The 20585-nt window shown below is 53.2% G+C and overlaps 2 protein-coding genes across 2 annotated transcripts in view; both read left to right on the forward strand.

Moving 5' to 3' along the window:
- LOC102065444 (class I histocompatibility antigen, F10 alpha chain-like) overlaps positions 1 to 20585 on the forward strand; it is a 469176-nt gene that overhangs the window by 227795 nt on the left and 220796 nt on the right. The window lies entirely within an intron of this gene.
- Positions 9547 to 16329, forward strand: LOC141725732 (uncharacterized). The gene is made up of 9 exons (XM_074529766.1): positions 9547 to 9616; positions 9796 to 9909; positions 10367 to 10404; positions 10805 to 11224; positions 11536 to 11768; positions 12600 to 12648; positions 13662 to 13771; positions 14529 to 14646; positions 15791 to 16329. Exons 1-9 carry the CDS (start codon positions 9547 to 9549, stop codon positions 16007 to 16009), a joined length of 1371 nt encoding a protein of 456 aa, XP_074385867.1. The 3' UTR covers positions 16010 to 16329.

A 20585-nucleotide genomic window follows, 5' to 3' on the forward strand; every position in this document is an offset into this window, starting at 1 on the left:
GAAAAAAAACAAGATGAGAGTGCCTTGGGCTGGTGGTTCCTCTATGCCCGAGTCATTGGGAACCTTTTCTCTGTAAGAACCTCCAAAACACCATGATTCAGCACAAAAATACTGCAATCTTCAAGACATAGATAAAAAACTCCGCAAACATCAAGATTCAGCCAAAACCACCTCCAAAATACAAAGATTCAGAACCCACAAAAAAACTGTAACACTGACATATTAGCCCAATCAAGCTCAGAAACACCAAGATTCAGCCCCCGTGAAAATCATGGATCCTCCTCCCCAGATATCTGCTGCATGTGAGGGGGCAACACTCCGAGAGCTGGGGCTAGAGGCTGCAGATACAGGGAGAGGTGGAACCTTGCAGTGCTTCCTGTTTCTGCTCTTCCTCCTGTGTCTCCACTCTTCCTCACACTCCTCTTCCTCCTGCTATTCCTCCTTCTCCTGCACAATCCCACCTTCTCCTCCCACATGCAACGTTTGACCATTTTGTTCCTCAACCCTGCTTCTCCTTCCCTTCTCCTCCTGCCCCAGGCCCAGCTCCCACTGCCGGCTCCCTCTTCCCCCCAAACCCACAGCATCCCACGGCAGGGGCAGGGATGGAGCTGGGGCAGGTCGGGCTGGGGCAGCGCTGGGCTCTCGGCCGCTCCCGCCCGCACTCGGTCCCCACTGCAGCCGCTCCCGTCAGGACAGCGCGGGGGGCCCGGCCTTGGCGCTGCCCCACTCCCACCTCCCCAAATCCCCCTCGCATTTCGACAACAGGGCAAGGATGGTGTTGGTGGGCTGCAAAGGGATTGGGTGAAGGGGAGTGTGCAGCAATACGGTTAAGGCAAGAAGCTGCAGGAGGAATCTATGTGGTAAGAAAAAGAAAAGAGGAGAAAGAGAAAAATAGTGAGGATTTGGATGTTTTTCAGCAGGGTCTACGCTGCAAAACTTGTCAGCTGATCATTTGTATCCCTGGTTTCCAGGAGAGGAAAACAAGGAAGTCAGGGTTTCAGGGGGTTTCTCTGTGGGGGGCAGCGGCAGCACCGGGCGCAGAGCTGCGGCACCGGGAGCACGGGCTGGGGGCCTGTGGGGAGCTGCGGGGCCGGGCCGGGGCTGTGGGGCAGCCGGGGCTCAGCGCCGGGCGCTGCCTGACCCCACCAGCCCCGGGCAGGGCCGGCAGCGGCCCCCGGCCCCCAGGAGGCTGCGGGACGCCCCGGCCGCTGCCCGGCCCCGTGCAGCTGCCGGCCCTGCCCGCCGGGGGGCGCCTTTGGACACTGCGGCAGGACAGGGAGCGGCTCTGGGCTACGGGCTGGGGAGGGCACCCTGAGCACAGGGAGGAGGAGCAAGGAACACCTGGGAAAGGCGGATTATAAGGGTTATAATCAAGATATTCTTTGGGTCGCTGGAAAACAAATGATTTTGCAGAAAGCTCAGCAGCTGTCAGAGGATGAGAACCCATAGGCACTGAGGGGGCTGCAGGAGGGGCACAAGAAGGCCCTGCAGCACTTGGGCACAAAGGCACAGCAGGTGAGTGCAAGAAGGGAGCAGCAAAAGGCCAAGCTGAAGGCAAAGGCCAGGGCACAGTTCCTACAGCCCCTGAGGGATCAACCCCAGGGCCCAAGGGGGCCCCAGCACCCAGGGCACGGCTCGGCCACAAGCACCTGGCACAGGCATTGCCCTCCTCGGCAGGGGAGAGCCCACCCAAACAGCCCCTGGCAAGGAACCAGGGCTCCAGCTGCAGGGCACAAGGACACTGCAAGCACAGACAGCAGCACCCTCAGCACCAGCAAGTCCACCCCTTGATGGACATGGATTGCCAGGGCTGTCACAGCTCCTATCACACCAGGGATCCTCCACACTGCAGCCCTTGAGAACATTCAGGTGGGTCTGCATTGAGAGGAGGCATTTCCTGATGGACACAGGGGCCTCTCAATCCACTCTGAATCTCAGATCCAAGGGGCGGATAATGCCAAAAATGTCTTGGATTATTCAGGGAAAGTGGGAAAGATGTGTGATTTTATTCAGCCACTATTAGCAGATGTGGGAGATGGGTATGAAATGCATGAGTTTTGATTTGCTCCTAATTGTTATCATGATTTATTGCGAAGGGATTTGATCACTAAACAAAGAACACAAATTAATATTATAAAAGGTGATACAAAGGCCAGTTCAGTTGTACCTCTGTGTCAAATATCTGGCCAGGCCTATGCTGAAGTGAACCCAGAAGTGTGGGCAGCCCCAGGGAAATAGCGAAAACCAGATATGGAGTGTCTCCAAAGCTCTCTGAAGCAACCAGGACAAGTGGCATCTAAAAGCAACATCCTGTTACAGGGGAGGGAAGGAAGGGCAATCAGACACAGCGCAGGTCACCGCCCCATGCTCAGCTCAACCCGCGCAGCTGTGGCTGCCTGTGAGACCCTGGCACTGAAATGCCCTGAGCAGGAAGGCTTCAATATCTTCTGCTGACACCATGGCACCTAACAGGGGGGCAAAAGGAATTCTGAAAAGCTGGAAGGCCATCAGAACAAATCCTACAACACCATGAACCAGCCCCTGAGTACCCGAACCAATTCATATCAGGAGCCACAGAACCCATTTCTCATTTCCATTGCATCATTAGATTACAAGCTGTCCTCGGAATAACCAACCAGACAGCTCCAGCTCCTGACCTTCCTGCTGACCAATCCACTGAAATGAGGAACACAACACTAAACCATAGGATGGGATCAGATCATCAGTTAGCAGAAAAAGGAGGAGTTTGTGGAAAATTTAAAGACTCAAACTGCTGTTGGCAATTAGATGACAAACGAAAAGTGCTGAACAGATAACAAAGGAAACAAGAAAGCAGCTCATGTTGTGGCCCAAACATGGAAAGGATGGGAATGGGACATGGTTTCATGGCTCCATGGCTCCATGGGTTAAACAAGTGATGTTTCTCCTCTCATGTGCTACAGCAACTCTCAACTTTGTACCATGCTCCACACCTTGAGAGTGCAGCTCATTCAGCAGGTGAGTGAGGGGATGCAGGTGGCAGCCAGGCCTCCTGATCCAGAAATGGCTACAGAAGGACAGGGAATGAGGGCACTGAGAATAATCCCAAAACCAAAGAGGACCCAGGAAGAAAAATCAGAGTCAATGAGTGAATCTGCCTGGAGATAGGGTCAGGGACTTGTAGATTAGGAAGTAATGGGAGAAACCATCAGCTTTAGAAAATGTTAGAAATTGACACACAAAGCTCCTCAAAGTCCTGCTGAATTCCTGAACTTCCAGAAGAACAAAGACTTAACAGAGCAGTGAATATCGGCTGTTCTACAAAAGTGGGGATGCACATTAACGAGGACACCGGATCGGGAGCTCTGAACCTTCCAAGCACCTCAGCCAGTGGGCAAAGGGAGATGAGGCCGGGAAAATGAGGAGACAAAGGAGGCTGTGAACTACAACAGTGGCAGAGACCGCACAGCAAATGCCCCACGGCCTCTCCCTCTGCTCAGCAAAAAAGTCACTTTTACAGGACTCCTCTGTCTCCTCTGGGCACAGAAACCTCCGGCCACGGCAATTTCCCCGCACAGCCCCGGGCACGGGGCAGCCCCCTCTGTCCCAGCCACAGCAACCGGGCCGAGCCAGCGCTGCTCCGGCAGCGGCTCCTGCCGAGGCAGCGGCCGCAAGGAGACCGCGGGCAGGGGATGCCCGAGAGAGGCCCCGAGCCCCTGGAAGCCCCTGCAGAGCCATGGAAGGGGCTCCTGGCGGCACCTGTGAGCCCGGGGGGATCCCGCTGGAGCAGCCCGTTCCCGAGGGATGTGTCCCGTGGGAGGGACCCCAGGCTGGAGCAGGACGAGGATTCCTGTCCCTGAGGGGAGGCTGTGACAGGACCGGGCTGTGACCCCCATCCCCTGCGCCTCTGGCTGGGGAGAAGGGAGGGAATGCGGGACAGAGTTAAACCCGGGAAGGAGAGAGAAGTGGGGGGAGGATATTTTCGTAGGAATTATTTCAGTTCTCATTCTCTTGCCCTGCCATGTTTGAGAATAAATTCAATTAGTTTCCACAAGTCAAGTGTGAGAGGAATGATGGATTTTGTCCTTACAAACAGGCTGTGGGTTTGCTGGTAGATCAAACCAGCACTGAGAGATAAAAGAAACAATGGAAAAGATTCCACTGATTGATGAATGGGAAAAGATAGTTGCTTTTACAAACAAACTTTAGGTTTGCTGATAAATGAAACTGAACACTGAAAGATGAAAGAAACACTGAGGGAAAACCCTAAATTCCATAAGAATTAAAAATTAAAAGGGAGGTTGTACATCAGAGGGAAATCTTAAGTATCGGGAGTAGAGGGAAATCTGAACCTCTCAACTACCTCAGCCAATGGGGAAAGAGAGAAGGGAAACGCGGCCGGGAAACTGGGATAAAAAGGGAGACTGCGTCCTCCAAAACTTGGAGAGACCCCAGGTGAATGCCCCATGGCCTCTCTCTTTATTCGAATAAAGTAAAAGGATTCCTCTGTCTCCTTTTTGGACATAAACCTCTGAGGTTTGTGGATTAATTCTCCTGACAAGTGCGTTCTGCCCGTCACCAGTGATTGAACTGTCCCACCCTCACCCAGACCCTCGAGCCTTTCCTTACGTGCTCTGTTTCCTGCCCAGGGGCAGGAGGGAAGTGACAGAGAAGTTTTGGCCTCTCTCCAGCATCCCCTGCTCCGGCCTGGGCTCCTGCCGGGGCTGCAGGCGGGTCCCGGCTCCGTCCCGCACTCACCCCAGCTCCCAGCGCCCTCAGGTCCCGGTCACGCCGAGCTCCCGGCGGTTCGGGGCAGCAGCAGCGGCTCCTTGGCCTCCTGCCCGGGCCGGGGCCAGCGCCGGGGCCGCTCCTCAGCAGCGGCTGCCGGGAAATGCCGGAGTTCGGAGAAAGGGAGGCGGGGCCGTCCCAGGTGCACAGCCCGCCCCTCACCACGATTGGCTGATCCTGCCGTCACTCCTCGAGCTCGCGCGGTGATTGGTGGGAGCGGGGCCAAGCACGGCCCCTGCTGCCGCCCTGAGGGCGGCCTTGGCTCGGCAGAGCCGCTATTAAGGAAGTGTTCGTGCGGTCCCGGGAGCGGTCGCAGTGGCAGATGCCCGGTGAGGCGGCGGCGGAGCTCGGAGGCAGCCCCAGGGCAGCCTCCGGGCACGGGGCAGGGCCCTCTGTCCCAACCACAGCAACCGGGCCGAGCCAGCGCTGCTCCGGCAGCGGCTCCTGCCGAGGCAGCGGCCGCAAGGAGACCGCGGGCAGCCGCTCCCGCAGCGCCCTCACGCCAGCGGCAACACGGGCCGGACACGGCACAACGAACCCGCCGGGAACCCCCCTGAACCCCCATTCCTGGGCACTGGGACACCCCTGAATCTCCATTTCCGGAACTGGGATTCCCCTACACCCCGTTATCTGGGACTGGGACTCCCGTACAGCCCCGTCAGAGTTCTGGGAGCCCCCTGCCCCCCCTTTTTCGGGGATCCTGCACCACCCTGACACCTACCCCAAAGACAACGGATGCTGCCCCAGAGCCTGACCCTGCCCCACAGCCCACCTCAGCTATAATCTACCCAGATTGGATGGGGGTTCTGGTGAGGGAGAGATACGCGAGATGAACCAGATGCTGAAGGAGCACATTTCTCAAGCTCAGAAGAAGCCCTCCCAGTGCCTCAAAGAGGGAGAGTCTAATAGTGCAGCAATGCAACCCACAGATGTTACAACTGTCCGGGTTCCTGCTGAACTGCAAAGGCAGTCACAGCAGCAGCAGTTGCCCCTGTAGAAACAAGGAGATCTAAGATGAAAGCAGAGCACCCAGATAAGGGAAAGCCCTCACAACCCTCAGGAGATCCAGAGGTTGAGATCGTCACGGAGTCCCTGACATACGAAAATCTCTAAAATCTGCACAAAGGCATTGTATGATGGGGATGTGAGACTTACACAACCTGGCTACTTTGGGTCTGGGACCTTATAAGTACAGGTGTCCTGTACTACATGGTGAGGCAAGGAATTTGCGACCCTTGACCCAGGACTCAGGTATCAATCAGATTTTTGTAAGGGAGCCAGGGTCCCTTTCCCTCTAGGAGCGGCTTTTAATGAGTGCCAGAGAGAGGTTTGTCCACAGGGAGAGCATGCAGGAGCACCACCATAGAATGTGCTGGAAGACCCTTGAGGAAGGCATCCAACAGCTGAGAGAAGTGGCAGTATTGGAGGTACTCTTTGGGAGGGATGGACAGCATGATAATGACCCCAACAAGGTCAGATGCACAGGGCAAATGTTGTGGAGTCTAGCAAATCTGGGGCCATCTCAATACACCACCTTTATTGCAACGATTAATGCCAACACCAACCGAGAGACAGTGGGCTCTGTTGCCAACAAGCTTAGAAATTATGAGAGTATGATCAATGGCCCAATGCTGGCTCATGTCTCTTCTGTGATTAAAAATCTCAAAGAGGAGATGAGGGAAGAGGTGAGGTGTCACAGACATATTTTATGAAAAATCCTTTCCTTAGGATTTTTTCCTCCTGAGAAGCCAAGAGGCCTTAGGAACAAAATGCAAACAATAATTATCTGCTGCTGTGGAATTACCAGCTGGATCTGTGACTGGTCTCATGTTGTTGTTTCTAATTAATGGCCAATCACAGTCCAGCTGTCTGGACTGTCTTGGTCAGTCACAAGCCTTTGTTACTCATTCTTTTTCTATTCTTAGCTAGCCTTCTGATGAAATCCTTTCTTCTATTCTTTTAGTATAGTTTTAACATAATATATATCATAAAATAATAAATCAAACCTTCTGAAACATGGAGCCAACATTCTCGTCTCTTCCCTCATTCTGGGACCTCTGTGAACACCGTCACAGTGAGGAGCAACAGTTCCCATATGGCACCAGTGCAAGTCAGGCCCCAAAGTCAGAGCCCAATGTTCCCCAGCTAGACAGAGAGGGTACCCGCCAGGGGCTGACTTGTGCTTCTCCCTGCGTGACCATGGGGAAGACATGGGAAGGTGGGATGGAAAACCCACTTCTGTCCTGGCAGCACGGGTGCGTCAATTCAAGGAGGGAAACACTAATCGAGGGAACTCCAGTAAAGTGAAGAAAGCCTCAACCTCCCATGACCAAGCTGCTGAGTATGATCTGTCAGATCCCCTTGAACGAACCTCCACCATGTATGCCCAGGAAAGAATTAAAACATGGACTAGAGGGGCCCTGCCTCTAGCCAGGAAGAGGCACGGCCAAACTGGATCTTTTAGACAGTGTGGATCTGATGGCCTGGCACATCAAAGCCACAAAAATGTGATGCCTCAGTTGATACTGGTGCGCAGTGTACCCTGATACCATCGGGATATGTGGGGGCAGAACCTGTTTCCATTGCCGGGGTGACAGGGGGATCCCAGCAATTGACCCCGTTGGGAGCTGAGGTGAGCCTGACTGGGAAGGAGTGGCAGAAACATCCTATTGTGACCGGCCCAGAGGCCCCGTGTATTCTGGGCATAGACTTCCTCCCGAATGGCTTTACAAAGACCCAGAAAGACTCAAGTGAGCTTTTGGCATAGCTGCTGTAGAGACAGAGAACATTAAGCAATTGAACACTTTGCCTGGACTATCACAAATCCATCTGCAGTAAGACTTCTGAGGGTGGAAGAGCGAGTGCCAATTGCCACCTTGACGGTGCACCGCTGGCAGTCCTGGACGAATTGGGACGCCATGATCCCCATCCACAAAATGATCCGTGAGCTGGAGAGCCAAGGGGTGCTCAGCAAAACCCACTCACCCTTCAACAGCCCCATCTGGCCTGTGTGCAAGTCTCACAGAGAATGGAGATTGACTGTGGACTATCATGGCTTGAATGAAGTGACTCCACCACTGAGCGCTGCTGTGCCAGACATGCTGGAACTCCACTACGAGCTGGAGTCCAGGGCAGTGAAATGGTATGCCACCATTGGCATTGCCAATGCATTTTTCTCCATTCCTCTGGCAGCAGAATGCAGGCCTCAGTTTGCTTCCACCTGGCGGGGCCTGCAGTACACCTGGAACCGACTGCCCCAGGGGTGGAAGCACAGCCCCACCATCTGCCATGGACTGATCCAGACTGCACTAGAAAGGGGTGAGGCTCCAGAGCACTTGTAGTACATCGATGACATCATTGTGTGGGAGAACACAGCAATGGAAGTGTTTGAGAATGGAGAGAGGATCATCCAGATTCTGCTGGAAGCCAGCTTCACCGTCAAGAAGAGCAAAATCAAGGGACCTGCCCAAAAGATCCAGTTCCTGGAGTAAAGTGGCAAGATGGAAGGTGTCAGATTCCCACTGATGTCATCAACAAGATCACAGCAATGTCTCCACCAACCAGCAAGAAGGAAACATAAGCTTTCCTCCCTGCCATGAGGCTTCTCCACCAGCTCTGAGGTCTGGCTGGATCTCTGGCCGCCTTCCTGACTCAGGGGGGCTCTTTCCTCCCCACAGCTCCCTGGGCTGGGTTTGAAGCCCCTCCACGTGTGGGATCTCTGGGGCTTTTCCACCTCTTCCATTTAGCCACAGCTTGAGAATGACAAACCCTGGTTTGGGGGAAACCAAGGTGGGAGTGCCTTGGAGTAGAAGCTCCTCCTGGCCAGGTCCATCTCTGGATCTCAGCAGGAGTCTTGTGTCCATGAAAATCTCCACAATATCAAGATTCAGCCCAACGCTTTCAGGGGCTCCCCCTTCTCCAGCGTCCTGCTTAGGGATGATCCAGGGGCTTTTGGGGGTCCATGGGGTCCCTTCTCCCCTGATGCTCTGCTTTGAGATCCCAGGGATCCCAGGGGTCCCTCCTCTCCAGGCTCCCCCCCTTTCCAGTCTGCCGGGGTCCCCCAGCTCTGAGATCGCCCCTCTCTGCTCTCCCCAGTCTGGGGGTCCCAGGGGTTCCCCTCCTCTGCTCACCCGGGGATCCCCAGGACCAATGTCCTCCCCTGCCCATACTGGGCAATGGCTACGTGGGCCCCCAAAGATCCCCCAAGGGGCTCAGCTTTGCGGTCCTGCAAGATCCAAACTTATGAACACAGAGAGAAAAACCTCCCAGGGACACCAGATGATATCTGGGGTTAATTCCACAATCTGTGAGCTCCAAACACACCCCAACAAAAAAACCCTCTCAAGGACCCCCCCGATAGATTTGGGACGGGCTCCCCCTCCCCGCTCACCTGCAGGACGACCTGGAGGCGATGGTTCCGCACCCGCGGCCACAGGGGGCACTGGAACCTCCTGTTCCTCCTGTTCCTGCTCCTGCTCCCGCTCTTCCTGCCCCTCCTTTTCCTCTCTCCCTCCTCCTCCTCCTCCTCATTCCTAATCCCACCTCCTCCCCCGTTCCTGCCTTCTGTGTATTTAGAGTGGAGAACCTTGCCAGCATTTAGAACCAGAACAAAGATCCCAGATGGAACAAGGCTTGCTGCTTTTAGTCAGAAGTATCAGTGACTAATGGTCACGTTTCCTTTGGTTTGGTGCCGTCCTTGTTCCTCCTCAGTGTTCAGGCTGGGCTGTGGGGTGTCCTTGTTTGCTGCATTTTCCGAGTTCCTCTTGCACCCTTCGGGCCATGGGCTGTGCCCTGGGAGGGTTCTTTGCGCTCCTTTGTGACACAGGAGAACCTTCCAGGCGGTTTCTGCGTGAGCTGCTGCTGGGATGTCACAGGAACAGCGCCACGTCCCCGTGGTGTTCCCGTTGCTGTGGGACACGGAGGCCTCAGTGCCCAGAGTGGCTCTGGGCTCACTGCCGGAGGATCCTCCTGCCCGAGGCATTCTCAGCAGCCAGCCCAGCCCTGACGGGTATCCTTCTGTGCTTGCAGGGCTACAGGCTGCAGACGTGTGCAGCGCAGCCAAAATGATGCAGCACGTGGCTGCTGCAGTTTGCACTGTGTACTCTGTGGCTTATTCGGGGTATTTTTTAACCCACTTGGCACGTAAGTCGAGGTTTTCCTTTGCTGCAGCATCTGTGGCTTTGGGCTTGCTATGTGCTTTCTGTTCTTCCTCCGGAGCTGAGTTGACTTTGGAACCAAATTGCCATGAAGACACCATTGCTTTGGGAGAGCTCCTGCCAGCAGCTGCAGCTGGAAAAGGGGGTGTCTGCAGCCAGCGGGGCGTGCACGGCATCTGCAATGAGCCCTGGGGGGTTCTGTTCCCTTAAGCAGGGAGTCTGTGCCAGCAGAGCATGGAACTCCCTCCCTTTGCTGCTCCAGCCAAGACCTGACCCAGCCCAGTATTTTGTGCTGTTCTCTTGCTTGCTGTGGGAAGGGACTGTGGCTCCTGGAGGAATGCTGTGAAAGCAAAATGCTCTCTCGGGGTTGCCTTGCTCCGTGGCATTTCCCACCACTGGCAGTTTTTCTCCTAACAGCATCTGGTTCATGTCTCCCGTTTCAGGGCACCTCATGTCTACATTCCGAGCAGCTCCTCCTTCGGTGAGTGGGAAAGGAACCTTTGGTGTTTGGAATTGTGCAGCAAGGTGTGAGCTCGGCATGTGGCAGCCGAGTGCCAGCCTGGGAGGCTGAAGGAAAGTTCCTGTCAGTGTCTTTGCAGCAGCAGCAGCAAAGGAATTCTCATCAGTTTTCTCCTTTTCTGCTGAAGAGCTTTTGAAGAGCTGCAGGTCTGGTTTTGCAGGCAGAGGATTTCTTGCTGGCTTTAGCCATGGTGGAATATTGAATTCCCAACAATAAGTGGCAATGTTGACTTTAGCCCATTGTTAGTTGGAACAGCTCTGAACCCAATTTCTGCTTAGTGCAGCTGGATGTGCAGCTGAGGATAAATAAGGTGATAACTGAGATAGAACTTCCCGTCCCTCACGCTGCCGTCTGTCCACAGGGCACAAAAGCAGCACCAGCACCTCCTGGGTCTCCCTGTGCTTCCAAAGAGGAGGCCAAAGAGGAGGAAGACAGCAGTGAGCTTCCCGCTGCTCCAGGGGACGATGGTGAACTTCCCTCAGTGCCGGGAGATGACAGTGAACTTCCCGCTGCTCTGGGAGACGAGAGCGAACATCCCGCGGTGTGGGAATGCAACGGCGAGGCTCCCGCGGGGTGGGACAAGGACAGGGGACATCTCCCGGCGTGGGACGAGGACGGTGGATGTGCCCTGGTGTGGGACCAGAATGGCCAAGCTCCCACGGAGTGGGATGAGGACAACGGACAACTGGCAGTGTGGGATGAGGATGGAGGACATCTCCCGGAGTGGAATGAGGATGGAGGACATCTCCCGGAGTGGAACAAGGACAACAGAAAACGTGCAGTGTGGGATGAGGATGGAGGACATCTCCCGGAGTGGGATGAGGATGGAGGACATCTCCCATCTCCCATCCTCCTCCCACAGGATGGAGGACATCCTGTGTCTTGGGAAGAGGAGAGTGAACATCTCCCAGCATGGGAAGTGGACAGCAAGGATCCCCTGGCTTGGAAAGATGATGGAGAAGCTGCAGCATTTTGGGAAGAGGATGGAGAAGCTGCAGCATTTTGGCAAGAGGATGTAGAAGCTCCCTCTGCTTGGGAAGAGGACAATGAAGTTCCCTCCGCTGTGGGATCCTGGGCTGAACATTCTGACAGCAGCACAGCCCTGCAGCCAGAGGGGAGAGGGGAGTGGTGCCTGATGCAGCTGAGTATGTCTGCTCTGTCCCTGGGTGCCCGAGCAAGTGCTGTGTGGGGCTGGTTCTGGCTCTGCTGCAAGGCAGGCTCTCACTCTGGGAGGGAGCATCTTCCACATTTTTTCTTTCAGGGAACACCGTGAGCGAGGCGGAGCCTGCTGAGAAATACCAGGAAGTGGAGCAGATTGGCCAAGGGTAAGTGCACGGCAGCTGCTTCTGCACAAGCAGGGCTGGGGGTTGTGCTGGTGCAGGATCAAGTGAGAGCTCAGGAGATCCCAAAGCACCTTCAGACACTGGGCTACCATCCTGCTGTCTCTCAGTCCTGATCAGAATTGATAACTGTGGTCAGAAGGCATCGTCAAAGGCCCCTGAGGCTGGCAGTGTCCTGCCTGCAGCAAGGAGCAGGACCTGGAAGATCTTCTGTCCCTGGAGCTGGATTGCCTAAAAGAGCAACTCACCATCTGGTGACTGTCAGAAAACAGTTCTCAAGAAGATTTCTTTCAAATATTTTCCGTCAAAAAATATCCACTGGTCAGGATTATCAACCTAATGGTTTAGAAAAAGAAACCAGAGATGAACTAATAAGTGCTCTATTCTAGCACAGGTAGCAGACCCCATACATTCAGTAACAGACACAGAGCTGATGCACTCTGGGGGAAAATGCATCGCCTGCCTGATGGCAGGGCCCTTGTGGATCCTGCAGGTCTTAGGCAGGAAATGGAAAAGGATGAAATGCATTCTTTTTCACTTCTTTAGACACCCATTTCTCCTCCTAGCTTTGGAACTAAAGCAATTCGGCCTGGACATTTGGGATTTGCTCCAGCCCAGTTCCTTTGTGTTGGGTCTCAGTTTTCTCTTGCACACCTTGCATGGCAGAGGGCTGGTGGCTGCTGTGCTGCTGTTGGAAGGGTCGATGCACCCAGGTGTTTGTGAACGCTGCAGGCAGCAGAGATCTCCTGTCTGGGCTGGCTTTCACTGCCAGGGCCTAAAGTGCTGCTTCTTTCTTCTCTGCTCTTTTGTCTCCAGGGCTTTCGGAACCGTTTACAAAGGACTCGACAGGGCCACTGGAGGAGAGGTCAGTGCCAACACGCCCAGCACGGCCGGCAGCTCTGCAGGGCTTTCCCCTCTGCTGGGAGCTGTGGCTGCAGCTCTGGGGGCCAGCAGAGCTTTCCTGCCCAGGCTGCTCCTCTGCAGGCAGAGCAGTGTCAGCCTGCAGAGCACAGCTGGGACAGACTTGGTCCTTCTCAAGTGCCCAAGGAATGCAAGGAGGGCAGTGGTGTCTGTCAGAGCAGGACACCCTGGCTTGATCTTCATATCTAAAAGTGTGAATGCATCAGCTGCTCGAGACTGAGGCCCAATTAATCTTCATCCCAGCCTCAGACAGGAACATTATTTAGCAGTTTTTCCATCCTGCCTTTCATTTTCAAAGGGAACCTCAAGCCGTAATTAGGGAGAGCTCCTGCTTGGGCTCAGTTTGGGGTATTAGTCCTACTTCAGCTGTTCACAGAGGGAGAGAAATGAGAAGATGGGTGTCCAGAGCAAAGCTCTCTCCTAAATCCTGCAGTTGTGTTTGGGTCTGGTGTCAGTGACAGCCTGTGACAGGCATCACCTGAGCAATGGATGTGCGTGTTTGCTTTGTTGTGCAATCCCAAACAGAGCAGTTGGATCTGAAATCATGAGCAAATCCCATAGAATTGCTAAAGGGTTCCTGGCTGTTTTGCTCTGTTTTCACAGAACCAGAATTACCTCCTGCTTGCAACATGTGTTTGAATAGTAATAATAATGAGAATGTTGAGGCCATTTGAGGGGACTGTAGGTGCAGAGAATGTTGTTAGAGCTTTGAGGCTGACAGCTGAGGGACCATTTCTGCAGAGCTTGCAAGGCCAAATGTCTCTGGCCGTGTGTCCTGTAAGCAGCCCCCAGCTGGCAGAGCAATGGGCTGTGGCAATGGCCCTTGCTGAGCTCTGGTGTCCCATCCCAAGGCACTTGGGCCCAGCCCAGCTCTGTTGCTCCACAAAGACTCGCTCCGTGTTTGCTGTGGCCTCCTGGCACAGACCCCTGCAATTAAAGGCTGCAATGTCCCTTCAGGTGGCCATCAAGAAAATGAGTCTCAGAGGGCAGAACAGGGAACGAGCTGTGAATGAGATCCTGCTCCTGAAGGACAAGAAGAACCCCAACATTGTCAAATTTCTGGACAGGTGAGTACTTCAGCTCTTACCCTGTGCCTGGGCCCTGCGTTAACATTTCCTGGCATCCGGAGTCCGTAGCCTGTTTTGAAAATGCCTGACCCAGCCACATCTTCCCAAAACAACAGCCTGGCAGCTCACTCCCTCCAAGTGCTTTTGTTGCTTTGCTTTGGTTTTTCCTTCAAGTTCCTCCCCGTTTGCTGTGTCTCCCAGCAAGTCTGATGAACCACAGCAGAAATTATTTCCCTTGGCTTCTTCTTCCCAGCCCTTTTCCATTGCTACAGATGCCAGGAAGATCAGGTTCTTGTTTCCAGAAATGCCTCATTTGCCCATTTTTCACTGGCCTTGCCTGTTTGTCACGGGACTTTCTGAAAGGTTTTCTGACTGCTTTTGTCCCAAGTGCTGCACGGCCTCCTCCCCTGGATAACCCTGGCAGTTGTGTTGCCTTGTTCTGCAGGGAATGGTGGGACTGATGAGTTCAGATGCTCAACCAGCTGGGGCCAAGGGTTGTGGTTCCGCATGGATCTGGGCTGTTGCTAAACTGCATTTTTCACCTGCTTGCCATCTAAGGCCTCTCCTTTCTCACAGGTGTCTCCTTCTCCTTTAGACTGTGCAGATTCCAAGGGCTGTGCAGCCTGGCAGGAATGTCTTTCCATCTGATTCTGTCCTCACTGACAAGTGACCTGGAATCAAAACTCCACTCCAGGCTTTTCCATGGGGCAATTGAGCTCTGCACTTTCATCTCCATGCCATTGTTTTCCTCTTCCAGCTTCCTTGTTGATGGAGATCTCTGGCTGGTGATGGAATATATGGATGGAGGAACTTTGCAGGACGTTGTCAGACAGACACGCATGGCTGAAGGAGAGATGGCAGCTGTCAGTCGGGAGGTGAGGGATCCTGCTTGTCACTCCATGGCTGGGACATGATGGTCCTTCCAAACAGGGCTTGAGAACAGGAGTGGCTCCATGCTCAGGGCTTTGTTTCTGTGTTGTTTTTATGAGTTGGGGAAGAAAGAGCCTCTGCAGTGAACGGCCTGCCAGCATCACTGCACTTCTACTCTGTTCTTGTTCTCTCTCCTGCTGTTGTGGTACTCTCTGTCTGGTTTGGTTTTGATTTGCTGTTCTCAGCTTTGCCTTGAACCGTTTGCCTGGAGCTTGTGTGCACTGCACTCCTGGCCTGTCACAGCAAAGCTGCTGCTGGCAGAATTCTGAACTGTCCTTCCTTGTGTGATATATTCCGGCCATTGGTTTTTGCCCTCGTGTTTCTTGTTGTTATGTTTGCCCAATTATCCCATCATAAAAAAAACCAAACAATATTTGAGATAGCAGCAATTTTAATTTAATAGTTTAGAAAATATATATTGACAATATAATATGATTAAAAATAAGGGATCATTTGGTTCAAATAATAGCGCATAAGCAAAAGATAACCACGGGGTACGGAGTGCAGGGCTCTTGGACCCTTGCCACCTCACGTGCAAGCTTGCCAAGTGAAGATTCCCCCCTTATATGTCATGTGTCCATGCCATCTCCTCCCATTTTCGATTCATCACATTTTTACCTCTGCCCTCATCACCACCTTTACCGTGCACGCTTCACCACTCGGTTTGGTGGTTGCACAAGTCTTTGGAGGTCGTTTTGGATGAAGACCTCTCCTCTTTCTCTTTGTCCTTTAATTCACCTTTGGGTTACACATGTGCACCAAGCCAGTATAATGTAAGCCAAAATTAACATATTACTACGTTTGAGCATCAAAGCAATAAATCTCTTATAGTGGGCATTTTCCTGGGACCCAAGCAGATTTTCCCTTCTCTCTGTTAATTTTTAGTAACTGTTAGCTCTTGCTTTTTCCTCCTATCCTTGAACATCTGCCAGGAGAGGGGGGTGGAGCCCCTCCTCTCCCTTTCTTCTTTGGCATTACAACTTTTAACTGTTTTACTGTTTCCAAATATTAATTACTGTATCAATATCGATTACTGTTTCAATTTTATCAGCATGAATCATACCTATTTACCACATTGTTCTCTCTCAGTGTCTGCAGGGCCTGGATTTCCTCCATTCCAACCGGGTGATCCACAGGGATCTGAAGAGCTCCAACATCCTCCTGGGCATGGACGGCTCTGTCAGGCTGGGTGGGTGTTCCTGGCCAGGCACGGCGCTCCCGGGCTGCGGGTGTGGGGCTGCTTCCCAGGGAGGGCCAGAGCCCCACAAGGGCTGCTGGGGGCACTGCCCGGCCCCTGCTGCCAGCTGAGAGCGGCTGCCCCTGCAGAGAGCTCAGGAGAGGAGCAGGGTGCCAGCAGTGCCTTTGCTCTGCCTATGGCCCTTCTTTGTGCTTGGTTTCCTCATTGCAGCTGCCTTTGACAGGGTTTGTTTCTGTCCTCAGCTGATTTTGGCCTCTGCGCTCAGCTCAGCCCTGAGCAGGACCAGTGCAGCTCCATGGTGGGCACTGCTCACTGGATGGCCCCAGAAGTTGTGACCAGATCTCCTTATGGCCCCAAGGTGGACATCTGGGCCTTTGGCATTGTGACCATCGAGATGGTGGAAGGAGAACCTCCTTACTTCAGGGAAACAGCGGCCATGGTAAGAGGCAAATTCTGCAGTGGCTGCAGAGGCCTGTGAGCACAGGGGGACCCTGCGCTGGGAGCAGCAGCTGGAGGTTTCTGCACATGGGAAGGGAATGCCCAGAGCACTCCATCTTCAACACAGACAAAGATTCTGCAATCTCTAGCAACAATTTGCTTTGGGATTTATGTTGTTGCAGCTCTTGTGGCTGTGAGGATGACCTGAATATGTGAAGCAAGTGCATCAGCTCTAATGTTACCTTGCAAGAAAACTGCACACCAGCCCCACATCCCGCCCCCAAACCCAACAAGTTTTCTGCAGGAGTTTCTAAAAGAGGTTTTGCGAGATGATTTCTCCCCTCATTCTTCTCACTGGGAAACTTGTTGAAAACATGAAGATGATTGTTTAACATCCCCATAGTCTAACATATTTCTTTCCTAGTCCAAGCTACTTTCTCTGTGTCACCAAGCCTGAGCTTTCAGCATCACAAAACTCCTGTTTCTTGCCTGGCAGTTTCTGGGATGGGGCATCAGGAATGCATTTACTTGAGTGTCAGTGGCACTGCAGAGATGCACTTGATGTAAGAATCCTCTGAAATAACACAATATTTCTGATGAAGGTTCCTACTAACAGAGTCAGCCAATGGAACTGGCTCTCAAGGCGAGATCATTTGGATGTTGCAGTGGCTGTGGCAGTCCCAGGGTTTGCGGTTTTTGGCTGGCATAGCAAAATGAGCTGTGAGCAGCATCTCTGGCAGGGAGGAAAGTGCCCCTGGAGCTGGGGCTGAGGCCCCGGGGTGGATGTGAGCCCGTGTGGGTGTGAAGGGAGCTGGCAGAGCGCTGAGTTTGCTTTCCCTGCAGGCTCGCGCTCTGATCCGGCAGAACGGGACCCCGCAGCTGCAGCAGCCCCGGCGCCTGTCGGCTCTGCTGCGGGACTTCATCGAGTGCAGCCTGGAGACGGACGAGGAGCGGCGCTGGGCTGCCCAGGAGCTGCTGCAGGTGAGGGCCAGGGGCTGCAGGGGAAGCAGCAGCGCCAGGGAGGGCTTTTCTTGTGGGGCCCCCTCCAACAGTCTCCAGTCTGGCCGCGTTCCACACGCAGAGCAAGCAGAATCCTTGCCTACTGTGGCTTGGCAGGCTCCTTTGGAGCTCATCTGGGCCTGGTGCCCCACAGCGAGCAGGGACATCTTCAGGCAGCTCAGGGGGCCCAGAGCCCTGCCTGGCCTGAGCTTGGATGTTTCCAGGGAGGAGGCACCTCCCACATCTCTGGGCACCTTCTGTCAGTGTTTCCCCATTCTGCTGGTTAAAAAATTCTTTCTTAGATCTTATCTGAGCCTGCTTCCCTCTCCTGAGTTTCAAACCATTTCCCTTTCTCCTGTTGCAACAGAGCCTGTGAGGAACTTGACTCTGGAAAGTAACAGTTCATTTCTTTCCTCTTTATCCTTTGGGCAGCACCCATTTTTATCATCAGCCAAGCCTCTCTCCAGCCTGACACCTCTGATCACTGCAGCAAAGCAACTGAGGGAGCAGCGGAGGACATGAAGCACTTGAGGGCAGCTTCTTGTTACAGTAGTTAGGTCAACTAGTTAATTATGGTAGTTAGCACTGCTAGTTGTTTATGGTAGTTAGCACTGTTAGTTGGTTAGGGTAGTTAGGATTGCCTGTTTGTTATGGTTCTTAGGACAGCCTGTTTGTTATGGCAGTTTTTTGAATAAAAACTCTCTTAACCCTCAACTGCCTTGCCGTGTCCCTTCCTCCTCCCGCTGTGCCTCAGCTGCCCGGAGCAATGTGAGGGGAGAGCGGGCCCAGCCTGGCCCAGAGCTGAGCCCCAGCAGAGCCCTGGCAGAGCCCAGAGCAGCCTCGGCACCTGCAGAGTCAGCCTGGAAGGAGGCGCTTGGAGCCTTCTCGGCTGCACCCGGCTCTTGGTTACAAACTGGGTGTGCTGGAAAATGCCACCGGCTCTGCACGAGGGCAGAAGGGGCCCGGGGAAGGCCCAAGTGCTCCATGCAAGAGAAAAACCTGCCCTGGGTTTGTTATAAATAACTGGGTAGTGTTGGCTTTTGCTATTATGTATTGACTTCTGCAAAGTATTCTTAATTACAACAATTTTGATGCAGTACAGTTTGAAATCACTTTTAACTGCTTTTGCTATAGCATTATTTGTCAAGTTTTTGTGGCCAATGCCCTGACCCCTGTGTAGCTCATATCCTCAGAACATCATTTATGGATGATAGTTTGGTTTGCAAACAGTGTGAAAAACATACATTACAGTTTTGACTTTTGCAAAATATTAAAGTGGATGCCAGATGTTGTCCATTAGAATGTTAACTTTTGCAGAAGTAGCTGTAGTTGTGAAATAATAACTAATGCTTTTATTTTTCTAACTAACTGACAATAATGAGAATGACTCAGAGATATTTGTGAAATAGCTAATGTTCATTTAAAGGACCTGTGGAAATAGCTAAAACCGTCTGCATGGTCAGATAACATTTAAGGAAGGGATGTGATGAGGACCCCTGCCACTGACCCTTCCACTGTCAATAACTGTCACCTGTGAAACCACAGAACAGGGGCCCTTGTGAGGGAGTGACACACAACCCTCAAAACAACAATCCACGATTCCTGCACGTACTCTAAAAAGGCGAGTTGGGGGTCAAACCAACCTAAAGAATTCCTGGAACATGTAAACAAGTTAAAAGAAATGTCTGAATTACTAAAATCATTATGGATATGTATTTTGACCAATGGAGGGGGAAAAGGAGACAAGAAGAGTTGCTGTGGTTAACAGGTGTGCCTCAGGCCATCACCAAGCACCAGTGCTGTTATTCATGTGTCTCTATTTATCCCTTATTAAAATTCTAAAAATTCTAAAGTGTGAGGCTCCTTTCTCACAACACCCAAGGCGCTCACCCCTTGTTGTTCTCCCAAGGCAGGATCTGTCAATCATAAAGTTTGTCTGGATGGAGAAGAAAAAGACTGCAAAGAAAAGGAAAATGCATTTGTGTGGAGACCCATGGGCCTACCATTAGAGTTTAATCTCCCACTTGCGGAGGACTGGTCCCCAATAAGAGGAATAGATTTCAAGGTTATGGTGAGAAGCTTGCTTCTCCCACAGATCTTTGCAGGCACATGCTCATTTATGTAAAGTTATGTTACCCCATTGGCCCTTTGGCCTAATTACTCTAGTTTACCCCCTATTACCGGTATCTGGTTTGTCCCTAGAATGTTCTCCCTCTCTGTCCCTCCATTGGCCCTAATTTACTGCATTCCTCTGGCCCTGTTTCCCCATTAGCTGACCCGACCCTTAACTCCTCCTCTGCACCATTTTCCCCCATATCCATTGGACCCTGACCCTCAGCTCCACCCTCACTACCCCATGTAAAAACCCCCTGTGCCCTCAGCTTGCACCGTGTCTTTGTCCCTGGGCCCTGTTCAGCTCTGTGCCCTTTTCCTGTACCAATAAACCGAGTTTGCTGCAGATCATATCCAGACCCATCCTGCTGACTTTGTCAGCTTTATAAAGCAGCCGTGAGCTTCGGGCTCCGGAGTGCCGGACGCTCCAAGGGCCTGGGCAGCGCCAGGACGCTCCAGGCTGGGACAGCCAGGCAGGGCAGGAGGAATCACTGCCCCTTTCCCCTCTCTGCTGCTCCATCTCCCAGCCCAGCATCGCTGCAGGACAGCCTCACTGCCAACGCCATCCTGCCAGGGTTGGACTGGGGGGATCTCCTTCCCCTTCCCTCTGCCATGGAGGCAAATCCCATCTGCTCCTTGTCTGCCCTCCTTCTTCTCCTCATTCTGTCCTACATCCATCCATGTTCCTTTCTCATCTCCTTCCTCCCTTGTTCCCTCCTCTCCTTCTGACTTTTCCTTTTCCCTTCTCCATGTCTTTTCCACTCCTTGTCAGCCCGGGGAGCTGTGAGGAGGAAAAACCCTCCCTGTGCTGGGAAGGGTGTGGGGAATGTGAGAAGAGCTTCAGGTAGAGCTCAGCCTATTCCTGGTGACTCCAAGGACGGCGATGTCGGATGCAGAGATCCATGGGGATGCAGAGATCCCCCTGCAGATCCATGGGGCTGCAGAGATCCCCCTGCAAATCCATGAGGATCCAGAGATCCCCCTGCAGATCCATGGGGCTGCAGAGATCCCCCTGCAGATCCATGGGGATGCAGAGATCCCCCTGCAGCCCCCGGAGCAGCCACGCTGAGCACGGCGATGCCTGAGAGGAGGCCGTGACCTCGCGGCCAGAGGGCCCCGCTGGAGCAGCCTGTCCTG

Source organism: Zonotrichia albicollis, chromosome 31, assembly GCF_047830755.1.
Source record: "Zonotrichia albicollis isolate bZonAlb1 chromosome 31, bZonAlb1.hap1, whole genome shotgun sequence".
Taxonomy (NCBI): domain Eukaryota; kingdom Metazoa; phylum Chordata; class Aves; order Passeriformes; family Passerellidae; genus Zonotrichia; species Zonotrichia albicollis.

Coding starts and splice junctions, on each gene's coding strand:
- LOC141725732 (XM_074529766.1), top strand. CDS start 9,547: ATGGGCTGTGCCCTGGGAGGGTTCTTTGCGCTCCTTTGTGACACAGGA. Junction 9,617..9,795: donor ACCTTCCAGGCGGTTTCTGC/GTGAGCTGCTGC, acceptor CTGTGCTTGCAG/GGCTACAGGCTGCAGACGTG. Junction 11,225..11,535: donor AGGACAACAGAAAACGTGCA/GTGTGGGATGAG, acceptor ACATTCTGACAG/CAGCACAGCCCTGCAGCCAG.